Source organism: Phoenix dactylifera, chromosome 9 (assembly GCF_009389715.1).
Source record: "Phoenix dactylifera cultivar Barhee BC4 chromosome 9, palm_55x_up_171113_PBpolish2nd_filt_p, whole genome shotgun sequence".
Classification (NCBI taxonomy): domain Eukaryota; kingdom Viridiplantae; phylum Streptophyta; class Magnoliopsida; order Arecales; family Arecaceae; genus Phoenix; species Phoenix dactylifera.
This window is the reverse complement of record NC_052400.1, coordinates 18,966,284-18,985,899: the sequence shown is the minus strand read 5'-3', so window position 1 is coordinate 18,985,899 and position 19,616 is coordinate 18,966,284. Positions and strand designations below refer to the sequence as shown.

Here is a 19,616-nt window from a genome sequence, read left to right as displayed (position 1 = left end):
CATCTGTCTTGTACCGATCCAGAAAACATTGCGACCAGCCGGTTCTTATGATCCAATACACCCTACTCCCATTCACCATCCATTTTGTGGTTGCAATCCCATACGCCCTACTTTATGGAAGACTACAGACTCTTCCATTGACGCCTCTAGAAAATTGCATTTTTTCCATCCTAATCCTCCATAGAAATGTTTCATTAAAGGATAAAGTTTAGGATTGCAGATAAATAAATAAATAAATAAATAAGCACAGGAGATAGACGCTTTCTCGTCTACGAGAAAGCGTGATAGCGCCACCAAGGTAGTAGCATGGTGGTAAGGGGGTGATAATTCAATTCGAGTTGCCTGGGTTCGAAACACGCAGGCGTCGATTAAATTAGAGGACCGGATGCCTCATGCACGGTTGACTCGTTGGCGGATATGCTTTCCTTCCACTTGTACCAAGGTAGCGCTGGAATGACGTACCTACACGTGAAGGCGATGAGCCTGGTGGAGTGAGCTCACGAGTCGAGGAAGACACGCGAAACCTGTAACCTGTATCGAACATTTTCTGATGGAAGAAGAGTCCAGCGGGGATGCTTCGCGGGTAGGTTGGTCCCTCCCCCCTTCTATTGTTTTACCCAAAAAAAAAAAAAAAAAAAAAAAAAAGCGTGATAGCGACACTGCAGGGACTCTGACACGTGCAAACATATGCGGAAGAATATAATAAAGATATATTCGTACTCATCGAACCACGTCGTACGACGATGTAACACCCAACCATCCGCACTACCTCTCCGGGCAAAACCCGCCACGCAGGTCGGCGCTGACTCTAGATTCTCTAGCACCCGTCTTCCGAATAGGACGCCGCCACGTTGCACGTGCAACGTGACACGTCAGCTGCTGGCGGCTCTCCCCCAGAACCCTTTCTTCGAAGCGAAGCAACGCCGGGATTAGTTCCGGCAATTCACCACGAACAAATGCCGGGACAGGATCCGCTACGACCGCCACGGTCCTTGGAGACCCTCCACCCAACGACGTGCCTTTTTATGCGCTGTCTGTTTACGCGTCTCTAGACATCAAATATATAAATCCACCCAATAGATTCGGGCCATATATGACCACGCAACACCATTCACGTTTTTTTGACTGCGTGTCACATTTGTGTTCGTGGACTTCGCCATTTGGTGCTCGACTCCCAACTTCCTGCTGCATTCCTGTGCACTGTACTGCTGTTGCGTGGTTTGGCACACGGACCTTCCTTGCAACTAAAAGGAAAGAAACGACCGGCTTAAGACCAAGGAATCAGCCAATCATTGGTTGGAAGGTTGCTTTCTTGGAAAAGCGGGGAAAGACATCTTAATGGAAGATAACGTCGGGTCGGTCGATTGCTCTTTTGTTCATTATTTCATTGACCGACTTTTGAGTCAAAATCCTAACGCGGTATCTTCTATGATTTAATAGTTTATACTCCCCCATCTTTCCACCACTAAGGGCTCGTTTGGTTCGCGGGAAGCATTTTCCTTCCTAGGAATATGATTCCTGGGAAATAAATTCCTAGGAAGAGGATGCCTAGGAAAGTACTTTTGGCATGTTTGGTTGACCATGGAAAAGTGACAAATTTCCAAGGTGCTTATGTTTGGTTGGTCATCCACTTTCCTAGGAAAGTTAGGTTTTTAATGCCCTTAATAAAAATTAGGTTTTTAATGCCTCTTTAATGCTTCTTTAATGCTGAAGGGACTTTTTGGGAAAAAGTAAAAATGGAGTGATTCCCGCCTCATGGGAAAGTAACTTTCCCATGTTTCTCATGGGAAAGACTTTCTTATGAAATGTGGGAATCACATTCCCATGGGAATACAACTTTCCCTCCTCTCTCCTTTGAAAACTCCAACCAAACAAGAGGCATCTCATTACTTTCCCGTTGACCACACTTTCCCCCCTTCTTTTCCCGCGAACCAAACGAGCCCTAAAGGCATAAACATTTCATTGCCCATCTATATTCTCTCTCTCCCTCTATATAACCGCGGGAGCGCAAGGGCTTGCAAATCATTCAAGCAAGCCTAGCGTTCCCAACTGAGAGTAGGTAGCTTTCTTCTTGTGAGAAGCGGATAGAAAGCCCTCAGAGGCAAAAAAAAGGGAAGAGAAAAGAAAAAAACAAAGAGAAGCAGCAGCCACCATGACGGTAAGCCCCTGCTGCTCTTTTTCTTACCCTCTTCTCATTATTAGTTTCTTATCATAAGTAAATGCATGTGGAGACCATGGCTGGATCCACAGCCATGACAGTGTTCTGATGAGCTATATATATTTTGGTGGGTGTACAGATTGTGGAGATGTGTGTGCACATGGACTGCTCCGGATGCGAGAGCAAAGTAAGGAAGACCCTTCTTAAGTTAGAAGGTATACAAAATAAGCAAACCAAGCTTCTGATGTTAGGGAGAGATTAAGAAACTCTCTTCATTTTTCCTATGTAAAATAAACAAAAAATTTTCCTCATTTCTACGTTTCTCTTCTTATTTACAGCATAACTGCACAAACAGACAACATAGTTAGAAAATCTAGTTAGAGTTATGGCCCTACGTAAGAGACTGTTGATATGATAGTTGTAACAAATCTTGAGCAGTGTTTCAAATGGTCATGGGTCATGGACCTCATCAATATTGTTTCTTGAACGTGTTACAGGAGTGGATGATGGGGACATTGACATGGTGCAGCAAAAGGTGACGGTCACAGGCCAGGTATGTGGCCCAGAAGAAGGTGCTGAAGGCGGTGAGGAAGACGGGCGGTGATGTGGCCCTATTTCTACAACGTGGAGTACCAAAACTACACCCAGTAGTACTACCACCGGCTCCACCCCACCCCAGCCCACCACCTAATCTTCAACGCCGCCCCACACTCCTACAACTACTATAAGCATGGGTATAGCGATTCCGACATGCATGGCTACTACCAGATGCCGACCTACTCTCACATCGTCGACGACAGGGCCCGGTCTCTTTTCAGTGATGAGAACCCAAACGCCTGCTCCATTATGTGAAGATATATTGTGAAAAAAAATGTGTACCTATAAATACTGTAATTAGCTGGAGGACTGGGCCGTTTGCCTAGTCTTTTTGGTTTTTGGGTTTCCGTAGTAAAGGGTGTACGTAGAGAAGTGAGTTTTGGGGGGTTCTATATTTTCATAGAAGGGATCACCATGTTTTTAATATGATGAAAATGAATAGTTAGATAATCTGATCACTGGCTGGTGATTCGGAATTATTTCGTATGTAAGAAAATTTTTTGGTTGAGTTGTACATATGCAGTGCATGAATGAAAGGATATATATATATATATATGTTTGTTTGATTTATTAGTATTACTGTTAATATTATTTATTTTGACCTTTGTATCTCCCGTTCAGCTCTCTTTCCATGCCGTTCATTGGTTATTATCTGCCTCATGTTACACCACTTAAAATGCAAGAATGGTTATGAAAACTGAATTGGCGATCGACCCGGATTTGGCCGGGTCGGGTCAACCAATCAATGGTGTGGATGGGGCGGGCAAAGAGAGAGAGAGGAACGGAGGGGGAGGAGGGACAAGAGAAGGAGAGAGACTTGACTCCGGCATGGAGAGAAATTGACCGCCGGCGTCGCCTCCACCATCGTCCGCCGCCGATTGTCGTCGCCAGCCGCCGGAGAGAGAAGACGGAGTGGGAGGGACTGTCCGAGAGAGTAAACAGAATAGGCAAGGGGGATCGGGGGAGTGAGGGGTCTGATTAGGGGTCAGGGGGTTTTTTTCCCCTAATTTTTTATTTTATCAAACGACCGAAGTGCTCCTGATTCAGAACCGCCGAACCGAATGGCATGGTGAATTTTTACCAGGTCCACCGCAATTCCAGTCCCAACAAGAAATCGGATCAACCAGCGGTCGATTCACCGGCTCTCCGACCCAGCCGGTCCAGGATTACATAATGTCTCGGATTAAAATAAAAAGACAAAACTTTTAGGCAAGAGTTTAGCAAAGGTTATGAGGCAGAGAACTTTGAACATGTGATGATTCTATTGGTTTAGCATTTCATGAATTTGGATATATAGGTGACATTTGGTGACCCGAATGGTTGAACTAGAATTTTATTTATACATATAATATATTATTTTTAATACTAATAATTATTTTGATTAGAAAAATAAGGTAAATAGAATTAATATATTTAATACTTTCATTATATAAAGATAAAGTATAATAATATACTTATACTATAATTTAAAATTATTATTGAATAATAATATGATTCATAATATATTATAATATAATATGTCATGAATATAATATATATAATATTAATATAATATCATATCATATATATCATATAGATATAATATATTAACGGTATTGATATACCAATTTTTCTGCTAGATTGAGGAGTGTTTATGTTCTCAACTTTCAGCCCAAGATTACTGTTCTAGAATGATCTTGAATTCTCGATCTCAAGATCAGATACCTTATTATTGGGTTGGGCAGTGATGTGAGCGATGGGAATGATTTAGGATTGCTGCTATCTAAGATCAGCGTTGTACAACTAAACACAGTGATCTCATCACCTCTATCCATATTATCCTTCAATTTGGGATGATCATCCCATGCCAAACGCCCCGGTAGTATTAAGAATTCAAATCCTAAATGTTTTTTGAGGGGAAGCAATGCTAAATGTTAACTAGAGCATTTAACCCTGCTGCATCAAGACTAATGAACCAAAACTTTTGCTCCAAAGGGATTTCTCAGCCAATCACGTGGCTCTTCGCCTCCTAAATAGGCGCCAGTTTTTTAACATTACCTATCAATTTTCATGTTAGTTTATAGTCAGTGCACTAAGGATGTGCTCACAGAGCTAAAGTATTCAACGTTAGTTTCAACATTCCCCAGGGCAAATCAACGGAAGGAACATGAAACATATCATTTAGATAGAGTAGGACTAAAATAATTTAATTTTAATCTGAATAAATCTTTTGTAACAGAGTGGTCTAGGGCAAAGAAATAATTTGACTGATGGTTTGAATTGTGTACATCAGTGATTTGAGTAAATTTGGTCTAATTTTAATCAAATTGTCTATTTTGATTTGTCCTTACAGATATACAAATACATGCACATACACACATACACACATATATACATATATACATACATATACACATGTACATATGTATGCATGCATGTGTTGCTAAAAATCCTAAATCAATATTTCTTTGAATAACAATAGCATCCTGATTATCAAAAAACACTTCCAAGTATTGTGATAAAACAGGTATAATATGAAAAGATTATAGAGTTCTCATTGAACAAGTATTACAATATGAAAAAAAAATGAGTCGGTTAACTTGTAGTTCAATACAAAACGAGCACGGGTATCTATGTGGCAGAATTATTCACAACTGATGTAATCTGGACACCATTTAACGCAGGCTAAGCCACTTCGCCATGCAAAGCTGGTTCATGTACTGTTTCGAATCTCTCATGCGAGCTTTCTGGTCTTGGCCCAATTCTCCGTAGGCTGATCGCCAGACCGAAGCCCACAAAAGAGTTGAGATACAGAACTTAGTCGAGTTAGTTGAAACATTCACCGCTCGATCAAAATCTGACGGTATGATCCAATCAAAGGACGCCGTCAAAGAATCGTTTCGTCCGCAGCGAAACGACGCGACTTGTCTCGTTCTCTTCGTAAAACCGTCCCCTCCTCGCGTTCCCGTATCGCTAAACCGTTACCAAATCTCTCCCTCTTTCGCTCAGCGATGAGGTTGTCCCCGGAACCCTCCGAGTCGTCGGTGCCGCCGGTCTACCGGCGGAAGCACCGCCGCTGGATTCCCCCGTCCCCCTCGCTAACCACATCCACCCCCGAAGACCCCGAAGACCAATACTCCCCGCCCTATTCCGACGAACCCAACGACGAGTCCAACATCGCCTCCTACGCCGGCAAACCAGTCGCCGACTCGGACGTCGGGTCCTACTCCCCCTCCTTCTACCCCTCCCCTTCCTCTTCCTCCCAAGCCTCCGCCATCTCTCCCGCCGTCCCTCCCACCTACGTCAGCGTCGCTCCCCTCCCCATCTTCCGCGGCGAGCCGGGCGAGTGTCCCGCAGCCCACCTCGCCCGGTTCGACCGGGTCTGCCGGGCCAACAACGCCACCACAGTCGACACCGTGGTCCGTATCTTCCCCGTCACCCTCGACGGCGACGCCGCCCTCTGGTACGAGCTCGCCGTCGAGCCCCACGCGTCCATGCCATGGGAGGAGATCCGGTCCGCCTTCCTCCGGGCCTACCGCCGGCCGGACTTCGCGGACCGGGCCCGGTCCGAGTTGATGACGATCCGGCAGCGGACCGGCGAGGGCGTGAACGCCTACCATTTGAGACTGCAGCGGATTCTGAAGCGGTGGCCGGACCACGGGATTCCCGACGGGCTACTGAAGGGGATATTTATCGACGGGTTGAGAGAGGAGCACCAGGACTGGATTGTACCGCAGCGGCCGGCGACGTTGGCGGAGGCTGTGGAATTGGCGTTGAACTGGGAGCAGGCAGAGAGCGCGAGGGCGACGAGGAGGAGGAACGAGACAGCGAGTAGTGGGGGTGGTGGGGCAGGGGATCAGGGGAGGTGTGGGTTCTGCGATGGGGCCCATGAGGAGAGTGGGTGTGATGTGAGGCGGAAGTTGAAGGAGTTGTGGCTGAGGAACAAGGAGGTGGGGTTGGGTGGCGGCGGCGGCGTTGGTGGGAAGGTGGTGGGGATGCTTTCGCCGGTCGGGAGTTTGGCGAGGAGAGGAGGGGAAGGGGAGGAGGGGGGAGCGGGGAGGGTGGTGAGCTTGAGGAGGTCACAGTCCCAGTCGCAGTGCCAGTGTTGGAAGCATCAGTGCTGGAAGAAATACGAGAGGAGCAACAGCGTCGTAAATGATGGTAATCCGGGAACTACTGAATGAGTGCACAGCCAGCCGGTGGCATTCTTCCGAGGACTTGTGCTTGTGTATTGGCGGATTTTATTTTTTCTTTGGTTTATTAGTGACTTTTCCTTCCTTTTTCTTAAGTAATGGAGAATTATTATGGTTGGCAAATTGTACATGTCTTTGTAAAGGAATGGCATGAAGGACAAAAGGTGATTTCAAAGAAAAACAGCTTTGCTGCATGTTGTTCTTGTCCCTCCTTTATGCTTTTTTAATATTTTTTTCATTTTAAATTACGCAAGGACTTCTAAGAATGTGTTGAATTGTTCGTGTTGTCTACTTCCGTATATTTTAAATTGAGCTTGTGAGTATGGTTAACTTCATGGCTTAGAATGACTGTTACAAATTGCTAGTTAGTATATCAACTTCTGCAATGGTTATTACGATGATTTCAAGAATAGCTCGGTGCGGAGCTAATCTATGGCCATGCATTACTAGCTTACAATTGGACTTTTGGACTCAAACGTGTGATTGTTAAAACAAACATTGTCCATGAGCTATGCATCACACAAACTCCTTGTAGATGTGGTTGGGTCTCTGACTTATGCATTAGGTTTGGGCCGGGGGCTGTGGGCAATAGCCAAATATCATGAAGGAAAACAAGGACATTCATCAAATTAAACAAGTGTTTCTCTTGAACTAATTATATAATTAATTAAACATGCTAGACTAATTATATAGCAGATTTTTTGCCGGTGATGTTCCTTGTCTCTATTCTCGACTAGACTAGGTATCTGTTGGCGAAGAAAAAAAAAAAGGGCAAGACCCCAACTAGATAAAGCTAAAAGGTCATTAAGATATGAACATAATGCTCTAAAAATATAGTAGTGTATGGTTGGGAAGAGGATAGTCACAAAAAGATATAAAACTCATAATTTAGTGAAATTCTCTACATCTTGTCGCCCGCTCTTTCTAACAAGAAATTGTAATCTATTTTTTTATTGTATATCTATTAACCTTTTGGTGGTCACCCTCAAAAAAAAGGGTGATGAGGTCAGACGTAACCCTCCCTATGCAGTTCGACCTCATCGCCCGTGGCACTCAAACCAAGGATGAGAGCAAAATTGCTCCATATAAAAAAGGCACTATAACCTTACCAAACCAAAAATCCTTCTCCACATCATCCCAGAAGGAGAGCAATGTGTCTAAGACATGCCTATTCTACTTGATAAATGAAAGAGCTAGCATATGTCCAAACGGAGTGCCAGTTACCTTTTTCTTCTGCTCCTGAGACAGACTGAACAAGGATGACGGCAAAATGGACAAAGTGGCTGAAGTAGTACCTTTTATTGAACATATTATTCGGACCAACAGAAGGTGCTTTGCCTCTACTCTGAATTGAAGCCATCTAAGATGTCTGCATCACAGATATATTCAAATAATAATTTTCAATAATATCAACTCAAAATTTGAAATACATAATTAAATAAAACAACTTGCGTTAATAAATGATCTTAAAAACTATAACAAAGAACAAAAATAGCACTGAATAGCTATCAATGAAGGATATTCATGATTTTACTTGACAAATATGTCAAATATGCTATCTCAACCTTTCTATCTATTAATTTCTCAAATCCTAACAATTCTCATAATTTAAAAACAAATGCCCTAGAATACTATTTAACAATTTGGTGTTTGATAAAAAATTGGAGAAATTATGCTGCAACGGTTGACAAACCTATTGAAAGGCATTGGAGATGATTGAGGGACGGTTTGGGAAGTAATGTCGAGCGAAGCTTCGGCTACCACCGAGTCAGATAAAGTCGGGAGTGTTAGGTAAGGCTTGTAGAACCACCGTCGATGGAATGCCGTAGAGTCCCAATTCTTAGTCAGACAACGAAGGGAAAACAGAGTTGAACTCGCAAAATTGGGGTGGGAAACTAGGGATTACGGAAAGAGTGGAAGGGTTTTTTCTTCCGGTGAGGAGAATGAATTAATAGTGGAAAAATAAAGAATGGATTGTCAGTGGGTTAGAGGGTCGGATATAGGGTGGAAATAGGGGAAGAGAGAGAGTAGAAGAGTAGAAGATGGAGGAGTATTTTCTTCTCAAAAATAAAGTTGGTTAAATATTGGCATAATGCTGGACCGGTTGTTACAAAACCGGTCGACAGAGAATAAAATTAGAATCTGATCTAAGATGGACCGGCTGTTATTTTTCCCATTTCATTATGGCCTCGTCGAATGCACCCCCTCCGCGCAGGTTTTATTTTTAGCCTTCGAAGAGAGACAAAAATATTTTTTCCAGCTTGGCTCCGCACCGTATCTTTTCTGCCAGTCTCGGATCCTACGGTCGGCAATGCTTATCACATGACCTCTCAAAATCTCGCCGCAGCTGTCATATCCGATAAATAATGGTAAATAAAATTTTTCTCGCTCCTTTCTTTCCTCCGCTCGGCCCCACCCCTTCGTCTCCGCGCTTTCTTCCGCTTTTGCGGTCGAGCTGCTGAAGCGTAACGGAAGACAATAGAAGGGGAAGGCGAGGCCGAGGAGGCGATAGAAGAGGGAGAGCAAGAGAAGGGAAATCGGATCGGATCTCCGATGGCATCGCAGAGGGAGCGTGAAAACTACGTCTACGTCGCCAAACTCGCCGAGCAAGCGGAGCGCTACGACGGTAGGGTTTCGTCTTCGTTCCCTAGATCCCGAAACCCTAGGGTTTCGATGCTCCAATCGGGCTAGGGATAAGGGTTTTGTGGATTTTCTTTGGTGCAGAGATGGTGGAATCGATGAAGAACGTGGCGAAGCTCGACGTGGAGCTGACCGTGGAGGAGAGGAACCTGCTCTCCGTGGGGTACAAGAACGTGATTGGGGCGAGGAGGGCGTCTTGGAGGATCCTCTCCTCGATCGAGCAGAAGGAGGAGACGAGGGGGAACGAGCAGCACGTGAAGAGGATCCGGGAGTACCGCCAGAAGGTGGAGTCGGAGCTCTCCAACATCTGCAGCGACATTATGACCGTGATGGACGAGCATCTCATCCCGTCGTCCACTGCCGGGGAGTCCTCCGTGTTTTACTACAAGATGTGAGTTAGATCTGAGAACTTTTTTCTGGGATTCTGGTCGCGGTGTTGAGCTCTTGCTTTTTGCTTTTCTTGCAGGAAAGGAGATTACTATCGTTACTTGGCAGAGTTCAAGACTGGCAGTGAGAGGAGAGAGGCTGCAGAACAATCTCTTAAGGCCTATCAGGTTAAAGATTTTAATTTTCTCAAGTTTGATATTTTAGATATTAATTGTAGATCATTAATATTTTTTCTTCTTTTTCCTTTTTCATTCTGTTTTCCTACTTTTAGAGTATGATGACTCGGCATCTTCATGATATGATTAATTCGAACCTGTATTGACTACTTCTGGTAGTAGTGGCCTCTCTCTTCTCCTTAGCTTATGCCTTATGCCACCCAATAAAGTTGCAATTTGTCACGAATTTGGAGAAATAAGCGTACCATTACTTCAACCAAGCACATCTACAACTTTTAAAGTAAAGGAGGCACTTCTTAAAAGGGAAGAAAGAGATGCAAATTGAATTGTGAGTAGAGTTATATAGTAGGGGCCATTGCTTGGTTCAAGGTTAAGGGATTGCGCTGACAAGTGGAATGACACTGGTTTGAGTCCTAAAGCCACTTTGTGTTAAAAAAAAACAAAGGTTAGGTCTGGCCCAGTTTGCCCCTCCAAGGATCTTAGATTTTTGAAATTGGGTTTTAAGATCACTTCCAGATTTAGGCCTTTTACTAGTAAGTGCTGGTAAAAAAACCCCTAGCCCTATATTTTTTTGAAATGAGGTCCTCGATAATGAGACATAAAGACTCCTTTTTTTTATTTTATTGCAATTTCATTTTACAGGATTAATCTTAAATGAAGACTGAACTATATTCATTGTAGCATTACGAAGTAGAATGAAATGAATTTTATTAACATATAGAAAAAGAGGCTTCATTGTATAATTTGTTCTATAGGGATATTATCACTCCAATCTAGTTTTTATTCATAGTTACAAGTTACCACAACATAATAGATAGGTGATCCAACATTTTGAGAAAAAGAGGGATTACCAATCATGGAAAAATCGATAGGCAAAAAAAAGTATGCTATTGGAATTGAACCAATGACCATCGCATTACAAATGCGATGCTCTAACCTCTAAGCTAAGCGGGCTCAGATAACAAAAATAGAAATAGTATAACAAATAGAAATAGTGTATAGGAATTCAGAAAACTATTGGATCTTAGCTTAGCTTTTAGCTATTGATTAGACAATGTAGTTTTAAGTAGAGTTATTTAGTAATAAACTGTTGTTAAATTGTCATTATTAAGTGGGGCTTTGGGTGGAAAGGTTGTCTAGAAATGATGTAAGTACTAACATGAAACACAAATATCTTGGTCGCATTTGATAAGTTTAATGGGAGGTGGTTTGATACCTCTCTGAAAGACAGTAATTTGACTATTATCCCCAAATTTCTAGTTGGTAGAATGTTGGAGAGGCATTAAAGTTGTGAATACTGAATAATAGATCAAATTACTTCATAAGATGTCTTCCATTGGTGTAAGAAAGTATTATTATTTTATATTGCATCAAGTAGTGTTCATGTACAGGATGAATATTTTTTCTGATTGTTGATATAACTTTTAGTCACCATCCATTGGTTTTATTGCCATTGAATTTTTGCATGGGAGTGAGATAATTACAAAGGCACTGGAATTGAGTTAGTAACAGTGAAATACTTTTGAATGTGAAAGTTCTTGATTTCTTTTATGTTAAGTGTACCATTCATGAGAACTAGTTTAAAACTAGATGTATTGAATTATTTGATTTATGGTGAGAAGAGAAAGAGCCCTCTGAAACTTTTAAAATCTTAAAAATTATACTTATGTAACTGTTGGAATATCAATAAGAGATTATTCTAAGGAGTCTTTAGTTTACTTAGTTCATTCAGGTTGCTAAACTCATATGGTTCACAAGAATTGGAGTTCCCTTATTAAAATTTAGGTTGAGCTTGTAATGCCATTAGTTCTTTATAGTGACACTGAATCCAAGACTTTTGTACTTAAGTAGTAACTTAGAATTAAAGCCATTTAAGTATAAAAGAGTTGTGCTTTATTATTGTCTTCTTGCTATTTATCTTATGAAATTATAATCTTAGTGAGTTGTTATTTATTGTATAGTAGAATGACCACCGTGATTTCTTAACCAATCCTATTTCCATGTTTCACCTTGTTGACTCTGACCTGACAAGGGGTTTTTTTATCATCTAGGTCCAACCTCCGTTACTTATATTTTCATAGGGATTATGTGTGCCATTATGGACTAGGGTCCTAAACAAGAACATCACAAGATATAATCTGAATATCTTCTCTATATTTCTTTGATATACTGCTCAACATTATTGACTAGATCATTTTGAAAAACATGAGCCAGTATATAGAATTTGAAATATTCTTGATTATGTTTTCCCATGATTTTTTAAAAAGTACTTGGGCACTTCAAAACCAAGTTGTATAAAATTCAATTGGTTAATATTTGCTCTTTTTGGACAAGGAAACAAGATTCTTTTTCCTTGTATATGCTCTCTAATTTGGGTACGATTATTGTTAAAAGAGCCTCCATTGTGTATTGGTTTCCTTGGGGATTTTTTTTTTTAAAAAATACGATTGTCTGTTTATCGATTTGTATTTCTCTATATATGGCGCTATTGTAAGTCTGTTAAAAATTGAGTTCCTGAAGAAAATCTCTTCAAAGAGCTAAATTTTGACAATGTAATACTAGATGGAAGGAGGAATATTCATGATGGCACTAAACAAGAACTCAACGAATGCCAATATGATATTGGGACAAATAATCATTTATGGTTAGTAAGTGTTTTTTTTTTTTTTTTTTTGCTGAAAGCGGGTATTTCATACAATACGTGTACGAATACATCCAAGAAAATCAAAATATAGCAACTCGCGGAGCGCATGTGGCAGCTCCTCCTCCCCCGACCAAAGGGTGTACCCTGAGTGATGGGCCGCATGGGCCGCCACCCAGTCGGCTGCCCCATTAGCTTCTCTAAATACATGCTGAGCCTGAAAGGCTCTCTCACCTCTCATCATACTCCCTATGTTGCGGATCAAGGGGTGGTCTGTACCATCACCCGTCGCCCCCCTCCGAATCCATCCGATGACCGTGGCGGAGTCGCCCTCCAAAATGATCGACCTGGCCCGCAGGATCATCCTCGCATGGCGCACGCCCGCCCAGGCTGCTCGAAGCTCTGCCTCCGGAACCGACGTGTCGAACAGCTGGCAGCCACCTGCTGCAACTACCCTGGAGTGCGGGCCTCGTATAATAAAGCCTGCACCACCCCGCATGCCGCCGTCCAACACCGACCCGCCAAAATTAACCTTGAGGAAACTCGGGGGTGGGGGCTCCCAGGTGAAAAACACCATCTAGTGGGCTGCCGAAGCAGGGGGGGCCCCAGGTGTCCCGAGCTATCAAAGGTCTATCTGAAGAGGTGGTGGGTACAATCTCAGAAGCCTGAACACGAGCAAGCTCCGCAGCAAACCTCGGTGACACCCTGCGCTCACCCTGTTTTAGAAACTGATACCTTGGCAGTCAATATTTACATGCAAAAAAGGTTACCTTTTGCCATGTTTTAGCTCATTTTAAAACATTTGATACTGAACAATGGTTGTCATGAACACAAGATTATGATGCGGTTTTCCCGCAACTGATAAATATCTCAGTTACCTTCAGTTACCTTATATCAGGGCTACAACAGTACGTGATCTGCTAAAGTTTCTGTTATGCATGTATTGAACAAAAATTCTCTGGAGGGCAGTGATGCGGCACCTGTCCACTGTTGTCTCTGCTTTATATGGTGACCAGCATCCAAAAGGACTGCAGCTTTTCATAAAGCTATTGCAGTTGTCTTAACTGAACCCAAATTGGGTTCATCATAAGTGCTTCCTGCTGTTTTGTTTTTCGAGTTTTTTATGTGTTATGCCTTTCTGGATTTTTAATAGCAAATAACTATGGAGTAGTCCTAGTTGATTAAATTTGTTATCACCATGCTTAAATTTGCGCCCTGTTTGGTAAGTCCAGTTCTATATCTTTAATTTTCTAGTTAATATGTCTTGTGTTTGCTCTATAAATGGGTGCCGTCCTTTGCTTTGTATTACAATAATTTCATGAGAAAGTAGAATCCATTTGTCTGCTGATTCTTAATTTGTACAGACGGCTACCAGTACAGCTGAGGCAGATCTGTCTCCCACACACCCAATTCGTCTGGGTTTGGCATTGAACTTCTCCGTCTTTTATTATGAGATTATGAATTCACCTGAAAGGTATGGGTTATATAACCAGAAGTTAAATTATTCTGCATGTTTTTTATATCCTATTAGTACTGCAGATTGATGTTAGTTCAACAAGCATTCCAGGGCCTGCCACCTTGCCAAGCAAGCTTTTGATGAGGCCATCTCTGAGCTTGATACGCTGAGTGAGGAATCTTACAAAGATAGCACATTGATTATGCAACTCTTGCGGGATAATCTCACCTTGTGGACCTCTGACATTCCAGAGGATGGAGGTAATAGCAATTTTGTGCAGGGACTGTGGTGCCTGCAGGTTCTTAGTTTTTCGATGAGTACAACGAAGACATAACTTTATTTTAGTATCCTAGCTTGTTGCTGGACATTATGGTTATGGTAGCATCTTGCTGCGACATCTCAGGACAGACAAAACTCCGCATAACCTTCAAGCATACCTATCTTCCTTTATTATCCTAGATATACTTTTTTTGGAAGTTATTTGGACACATTTTCAAATTTAGTGTCATAGTTGGATATCAACATGTTGCTCGGGATTTTGGTGATCTTTTTTTAGATTTTGAAGCATGGTCTGCCCGGTACGAATTGGTCCGGTCTGGAACTGGTATGCGGGCAGCGTGGAAACCAGTTTCAGCTGTTTTCGGATTGATCTCGCACCGGTCGTGTACCGGCCGGTTCGCATCGGTACTTTTTTTTGGAAAGCGCGCGCGGCCCTTTCGACCACGCGCTTGGGCAGAGCACCCCGTGCAGACGCGGGGCCGCGCGCGGGCTCGTGTTTTCCCCGCCCTGCGCGGTTCCGCGCATTGGGGAATCGCGCGCGAGCGCGGTTCCTCACGCTGTGAAACACCGTGCAGGCTTATTAATGCCACAGAGTGGCATTTATCCCGCGGGCCCGTGCGTGGGAGGCGATTCTCCGCTTGTGCGTGGGACGCGATTCCCCGCGCTGTGAAGCGCTGCGCGGGCGACTCCCCCGCCCGCGCGCAGACGCAAAAACCGTAAGATAAAAAAATGGTTACCGGTTCGTACCGGACCGGTTTCGGAACGAACCGAACCGTACCAGTCCGGCAGGTGACCGGTACACCTACCGGTACCGGTACGGCAGACCTTGTTTTGAAGTTTAATTGACCAAAACCTTTCTCTTTTGGGTTGAATACATATAGTTTTGTTCAGTTCATGGTGGCAATGATTTTTTTTTTTTTGAATGCTGCCTGTATTTTTCATCAATTCTATTTTGGGCACATAAATTTATTCACTAGGCCGGATATGATGCTAGCCAATGGTGTAGATTCAGTTTTGAGTCTCAAAGCTGCAGCAACTATTTGGTTGGCTGTTTTCCTGGTCGTAGAAATAGAAAAAGAAATCAGAACAAGTGGCTTCATGAATTGAAAATTAGTAAATAAATATAATAATGCATCTTTATTTTTCTTTTTAAATTATGAGGCATCTTGGACCTGTCTTTGCCATACCAGAACCCAATGAACCACCTTTGGGTCAGTCATCACCTTAAATACAGGCCTGTATTTTTGAATTGAGTATGAGGCTGATGAAGATCTAAGAGGGCTAGAAGACTTAAGAATCTCTAGGTTTAATCTTAGTTGTCAGTTTGCTGTATTTTCCATAAATCAAGGGCAGAGCTTAAAAGATCTTAGTTTTTATTTGATGACTTGATAAGGCTGATTACTTCAGCAAACACGATTTCTGGTTATGGCACTGTTCATGCTACAATAATCTTGAATGGCGATCATGCCATATGGAGGGTAGTTTTTGGATTTCAAAAGTTGTTAGGGTTTCTTTTCCTTATAAATTTGGGTCTTAAGAGTTTTATGCAATGGAGTGTGATAGATTGATTAATAAACGATGTGAGTGTGTGATCTTGCAGCAGAGGTGTGACGCTTTCAAACTCTGAGTGATTCTAGTATTATCGTTTCCCTTCCTTTTATTTTCAACTTTTGTTTTGTTTTATTCTGTTATTCTCTATTCTTCTTTACCTGGTTTTGCTCCCTTCTCTTTTGTTCTTCTCTCTTATTGATTTTTCTCGTGAGTTTCATTTCCCATAGGTTTTTTCTTTTAGTTCTATCAATCTGATTTTTTTCCCAAAAATACCAGCAAACTCTTCATTTCGGCTATTCTATTGCATAAAACTCTGACATTCAGACCCTAAAATCCTAAAAACCCACTGTTAGATTATAGTCAACCATTGTCTATTTTCTTCAAAAATACTCTTTCTAATTCCATTTTATTGAAAACTCAGGTCTTATCTTGAAATTCTAGTAATCTATAAGTTTCATCCCTTTTCTAAACCCTAATATGTCCTCTTCCATCGACTATTCTACATCAAATGTGGTACTTTCCTTACATTGTCTATTATCATCACATATATCTTTCCTAAAGATTTTGTATTTGTAACCAATATTTTTAAAACAGGACCAGACCAGCCGGTCCGACCGGTTGAACTGGGACCTAGTCATCTGTTCGGTCTAGTTCAAACAATTTTTTGAAGCTGGTCAAAACTTGGTCAAACATAGAAGAACTGAACGAATCAGTTAGACCGGCTGGTTTGGTTCGGTTTGATCCTTTTTTAACTCAAACTTCTTTTTCGGTTCTTCGGAATGAATCCTTATCACCCTCTATGTTTTTCTTCTTTGGTTCTTCCCTCTATTTTCTAGTCTTCAGCAGCCTCCCTCCCTGATTGTCTTTTCTTCGACGATCGACGACAACGGAGGTGGTGGACGCAGGTGAAGACAAGGCTGGAGCTCCCTTTCCCTCCTTTCTGGCCTCCATCAGGATAGGAGCCGGAATCCAGCAAGGTGCTTGCGGATCTCCTCAAGGGAGGCAACGGGGGCAGGTTTGGGAGAGGAGAGGGGAGGTGGCGGAGGAGGGTCGGTGGGGATCCGGTGGGGACTTCAGCCGCTCCTTGATGTTTGCTGAATAAAGAGGAATAGGGTGGAGAGTAGGGAGGAGTCTTCGTTCTCACCATTGCTGCCACCATTGGAGTCCACTGAAGGCAGCGAAGGAGGGGAAGAGGAGGAAGAAGAGAAGCGTTGGAGGGATGGGATGCGGGCTAGGGTGGAGGTGGCTGTGGCGATGGGACAGACCAAGTTCTGCATCCTGATGATGCAGCTGAGTCCGAGGGTTTTTTCCTTTTTTTTTTGAAAGATCAGCGTGCAGTATCGGTGCGAGAAAAGGGGATTTCTTCACACCCTCGGAGGAGAGGAGAGCAGAGGAGATGAATGAATTCTGTAGTCTGAGGTGTCTTCAAGGCGATTAGAGTGAAAGGTATCAGAGATTTTGGCAAAGAGCTTCGAGAATTGAGGGCTAGATGAAGTGGATCGGAATCTATTTCAAACAAAATAAAAGAATTTTTTAAAAAGTAATTATGATGTCATAATGATGTCTTGCTGACATCAAGGTTGGATCGGTCAACCCGGGCGCCGGACAGCTTGCGTTCGGTCTGGTTTTAAAACATTGTTTGTCACACTGTTGTCAGGGAGTATATTCCTTTGTGTAGGTGGATTGTCATGTACATGTGCTTCTTTTTGGTTGAGAGATTGGCAATCTTTACCTAGCAGTGACTACATAGTTTTTTAATTGCAGAATGCAACTTTTAGTGGCAATCACCGTTGTCATTGTAGAAAGTTTACTATTTTCCATGTTTATAATTTAGCCATCTCATTGTTGTGATGTGTTCCCTTTCTGAGCTTTTGTTCAAAGCTTGTCAAAAAGTTGTTCCTGTGGTGTTCCTTATCTGACACAATTATGTTAGTCTTCATGGGAGTATGCTGATTTTGACTTCTCCATTTCATTTCATACTTACTAGTATAGGAGCCTACCATGTTTCCACCTGTATACATCACAAAAGCAGTCTAGGGTAAAACACAAAATCACACAGCTTATGTGGAGCATTTCCACTCCTACCCCTTCTTGCAGCATGCATGGAGCTGGTTAGTAAAGAAGCAATAGGAAAGGCTCTAGATTAGCTGTAGTGAGTTTTCTTTCTTTCTTGTTTTTTTTTTTTCCTTCCTTTGGATGAGCAAATGGATCTAAATTATTTGTTTCAAAATGCAAGGTTCTGTAGTTCCTTTCATATCTGGAATTTGAGCCTGATAATTTTTTGACATTTTCTAGGATCTTTGAATCTGGAAATTCAGTTTAAGCTAGTACATTTATTATTATTTGGAATTTTTTATAATGATCTTTGCCATGATGAGTGTTGTCATTCTCGGACTACAGTAGAAGATACGAGGGAGGAGGGCACCGGGAAGGCTGGTGCAGCCGAGGACGCACAGGTGGTTTTAACATCTCTTTCTAAATTTTCAAAATATTTTTGTGATTTAAGGGACTAATACTATGAACTGTTGCCTGAACTAGTTTAAATTACGCATGGTTACCATTCTGATTTCTAGGCAACAATTTTTTTCAGTGACTCAGACCACTCAGGAGCCCTGCCCGGATGCAAGGATGACGACGCTTCTATTTAGTGTCAGTGTCTGTTATTTCCTAGTTACTGAAGAAAGTATCCAGCTTTCATTCTTACGCCTTTTAGTTGATTTTAGCTTGACTTTTGTACTGATATCCTGTTTGGGATTTGTTTGGAAATTGTCAGTTGCATTTGCACATCCTTTCTCATTGGTGTCATCGTCTGAACTATAGATTGATATTTAAGGTCTGACTACTTTTTAAAGTTTTTTTTTTTTCCGTTGTGAAAGCTAAATTTACGGGGCATGGCTCCGACGAGTTTCATCATGTTATATACTATGTTTAGGGCTGTATTAGCTTGAAGTTGAGTAATTAGTCAGATAAATTCTTACAGGGTGCACTGATGATTTGCTGATTAGTTCTGGATTAGAAAATTGACAGTGACCTATACGGTATTCATTAGAAACTTAAAGGTGGATGAAAGATTATCAGATAAATTTGGGGATCAGGATGAATTCCGTTTAAAATTTTAGAATTTTGCAACGATGGTTGCCCAAAGCATCTTGGAATTGTAAGATCAACAGGCGTGGGCTGTATCATATGAATACGCTGGCTATGGTTGTGTAAAACTCAAGTAGGTAGATGATAATGATTCTGACATATCCAACTTATTTCTGACCACAAGAAGATCTTGGGTGCTATGCTATTACACACCATTATCATTTACATTAACAAGCAATTTATTCTGGTTTCTACCTTTGTCGCTGTAAAACAATTCATGAAGAATGCTGTAAGTTGTCGTTTAGCGGGTTAAAATATTTATGCGAAATTTGAAATTTCAGCGGAAAAACAGTACTGCTATTTCTTTGCGCCGGGCTTGCAGGCTTCTCCTTGAAGTCCGCTAGCTTATTGCACGCGATGGGTCATATAGGGTCCTCCATAGCATTTTCGCTAGCATATATAAAATAATATA

At 42.1% G+C, this 19,616-nt stretch overlaps 1 protein-coding gene, 1 long non-coding RNA gene and 1 other non-coding gene across 3 annotated transcripts; 2 read left to right on the top strand and 1 right to left on the bottom strand.

Annotated features, from left to right (window-relative positions):
- The first annotated feature begins 2,304 nt into the window (after positions 1–2,304).
- LOC120112056 lies at positions 2,305–3,306 on the top strand. The gene is made up of 2 exons (XR_005513562.1): positions 2,305–2,373; positions 2,656–3,306. It is a non-coding gene; the product is annotated as an uncharacterized LOC120112056 (long non-coding RNA).
- Positions 3,307–9,263: 5,957 nt separating this feature from the next.
- LOC103697083 (14-3-3-like protein D) lies at positions 9,264–18,977 on the top strand. Its single transcript, XM_008779198.3, has 7 exons — positions 9,264–9,553; positions 9,652–9,958; positions 10,034–10,121; positions 14,136–14,245; positions 14,339–14,487; positions 18,458–18,513; positions 18,648–18,977. The coding sequence occupies exons 1-7, from the start codon at positions 9,481–9,483 to the stop codon at positions 18,648–18,650; spliced, it is 786 nt and encodes a 261-aa protein (XP_008777420.1). The 5' UTR covers positions 9,264–9,480; the 3' UTR covers positions 18,651–18,977.
- Positions 11,012–11,084, bottom strand: TRNAT-UGU. Its single transcript has one exon. It is a non-coding gene; the product is annotated as a tRNA-Thr (tRNA).
- Positions 18,978–19,616: the final 639 nt, after the last annotated feature.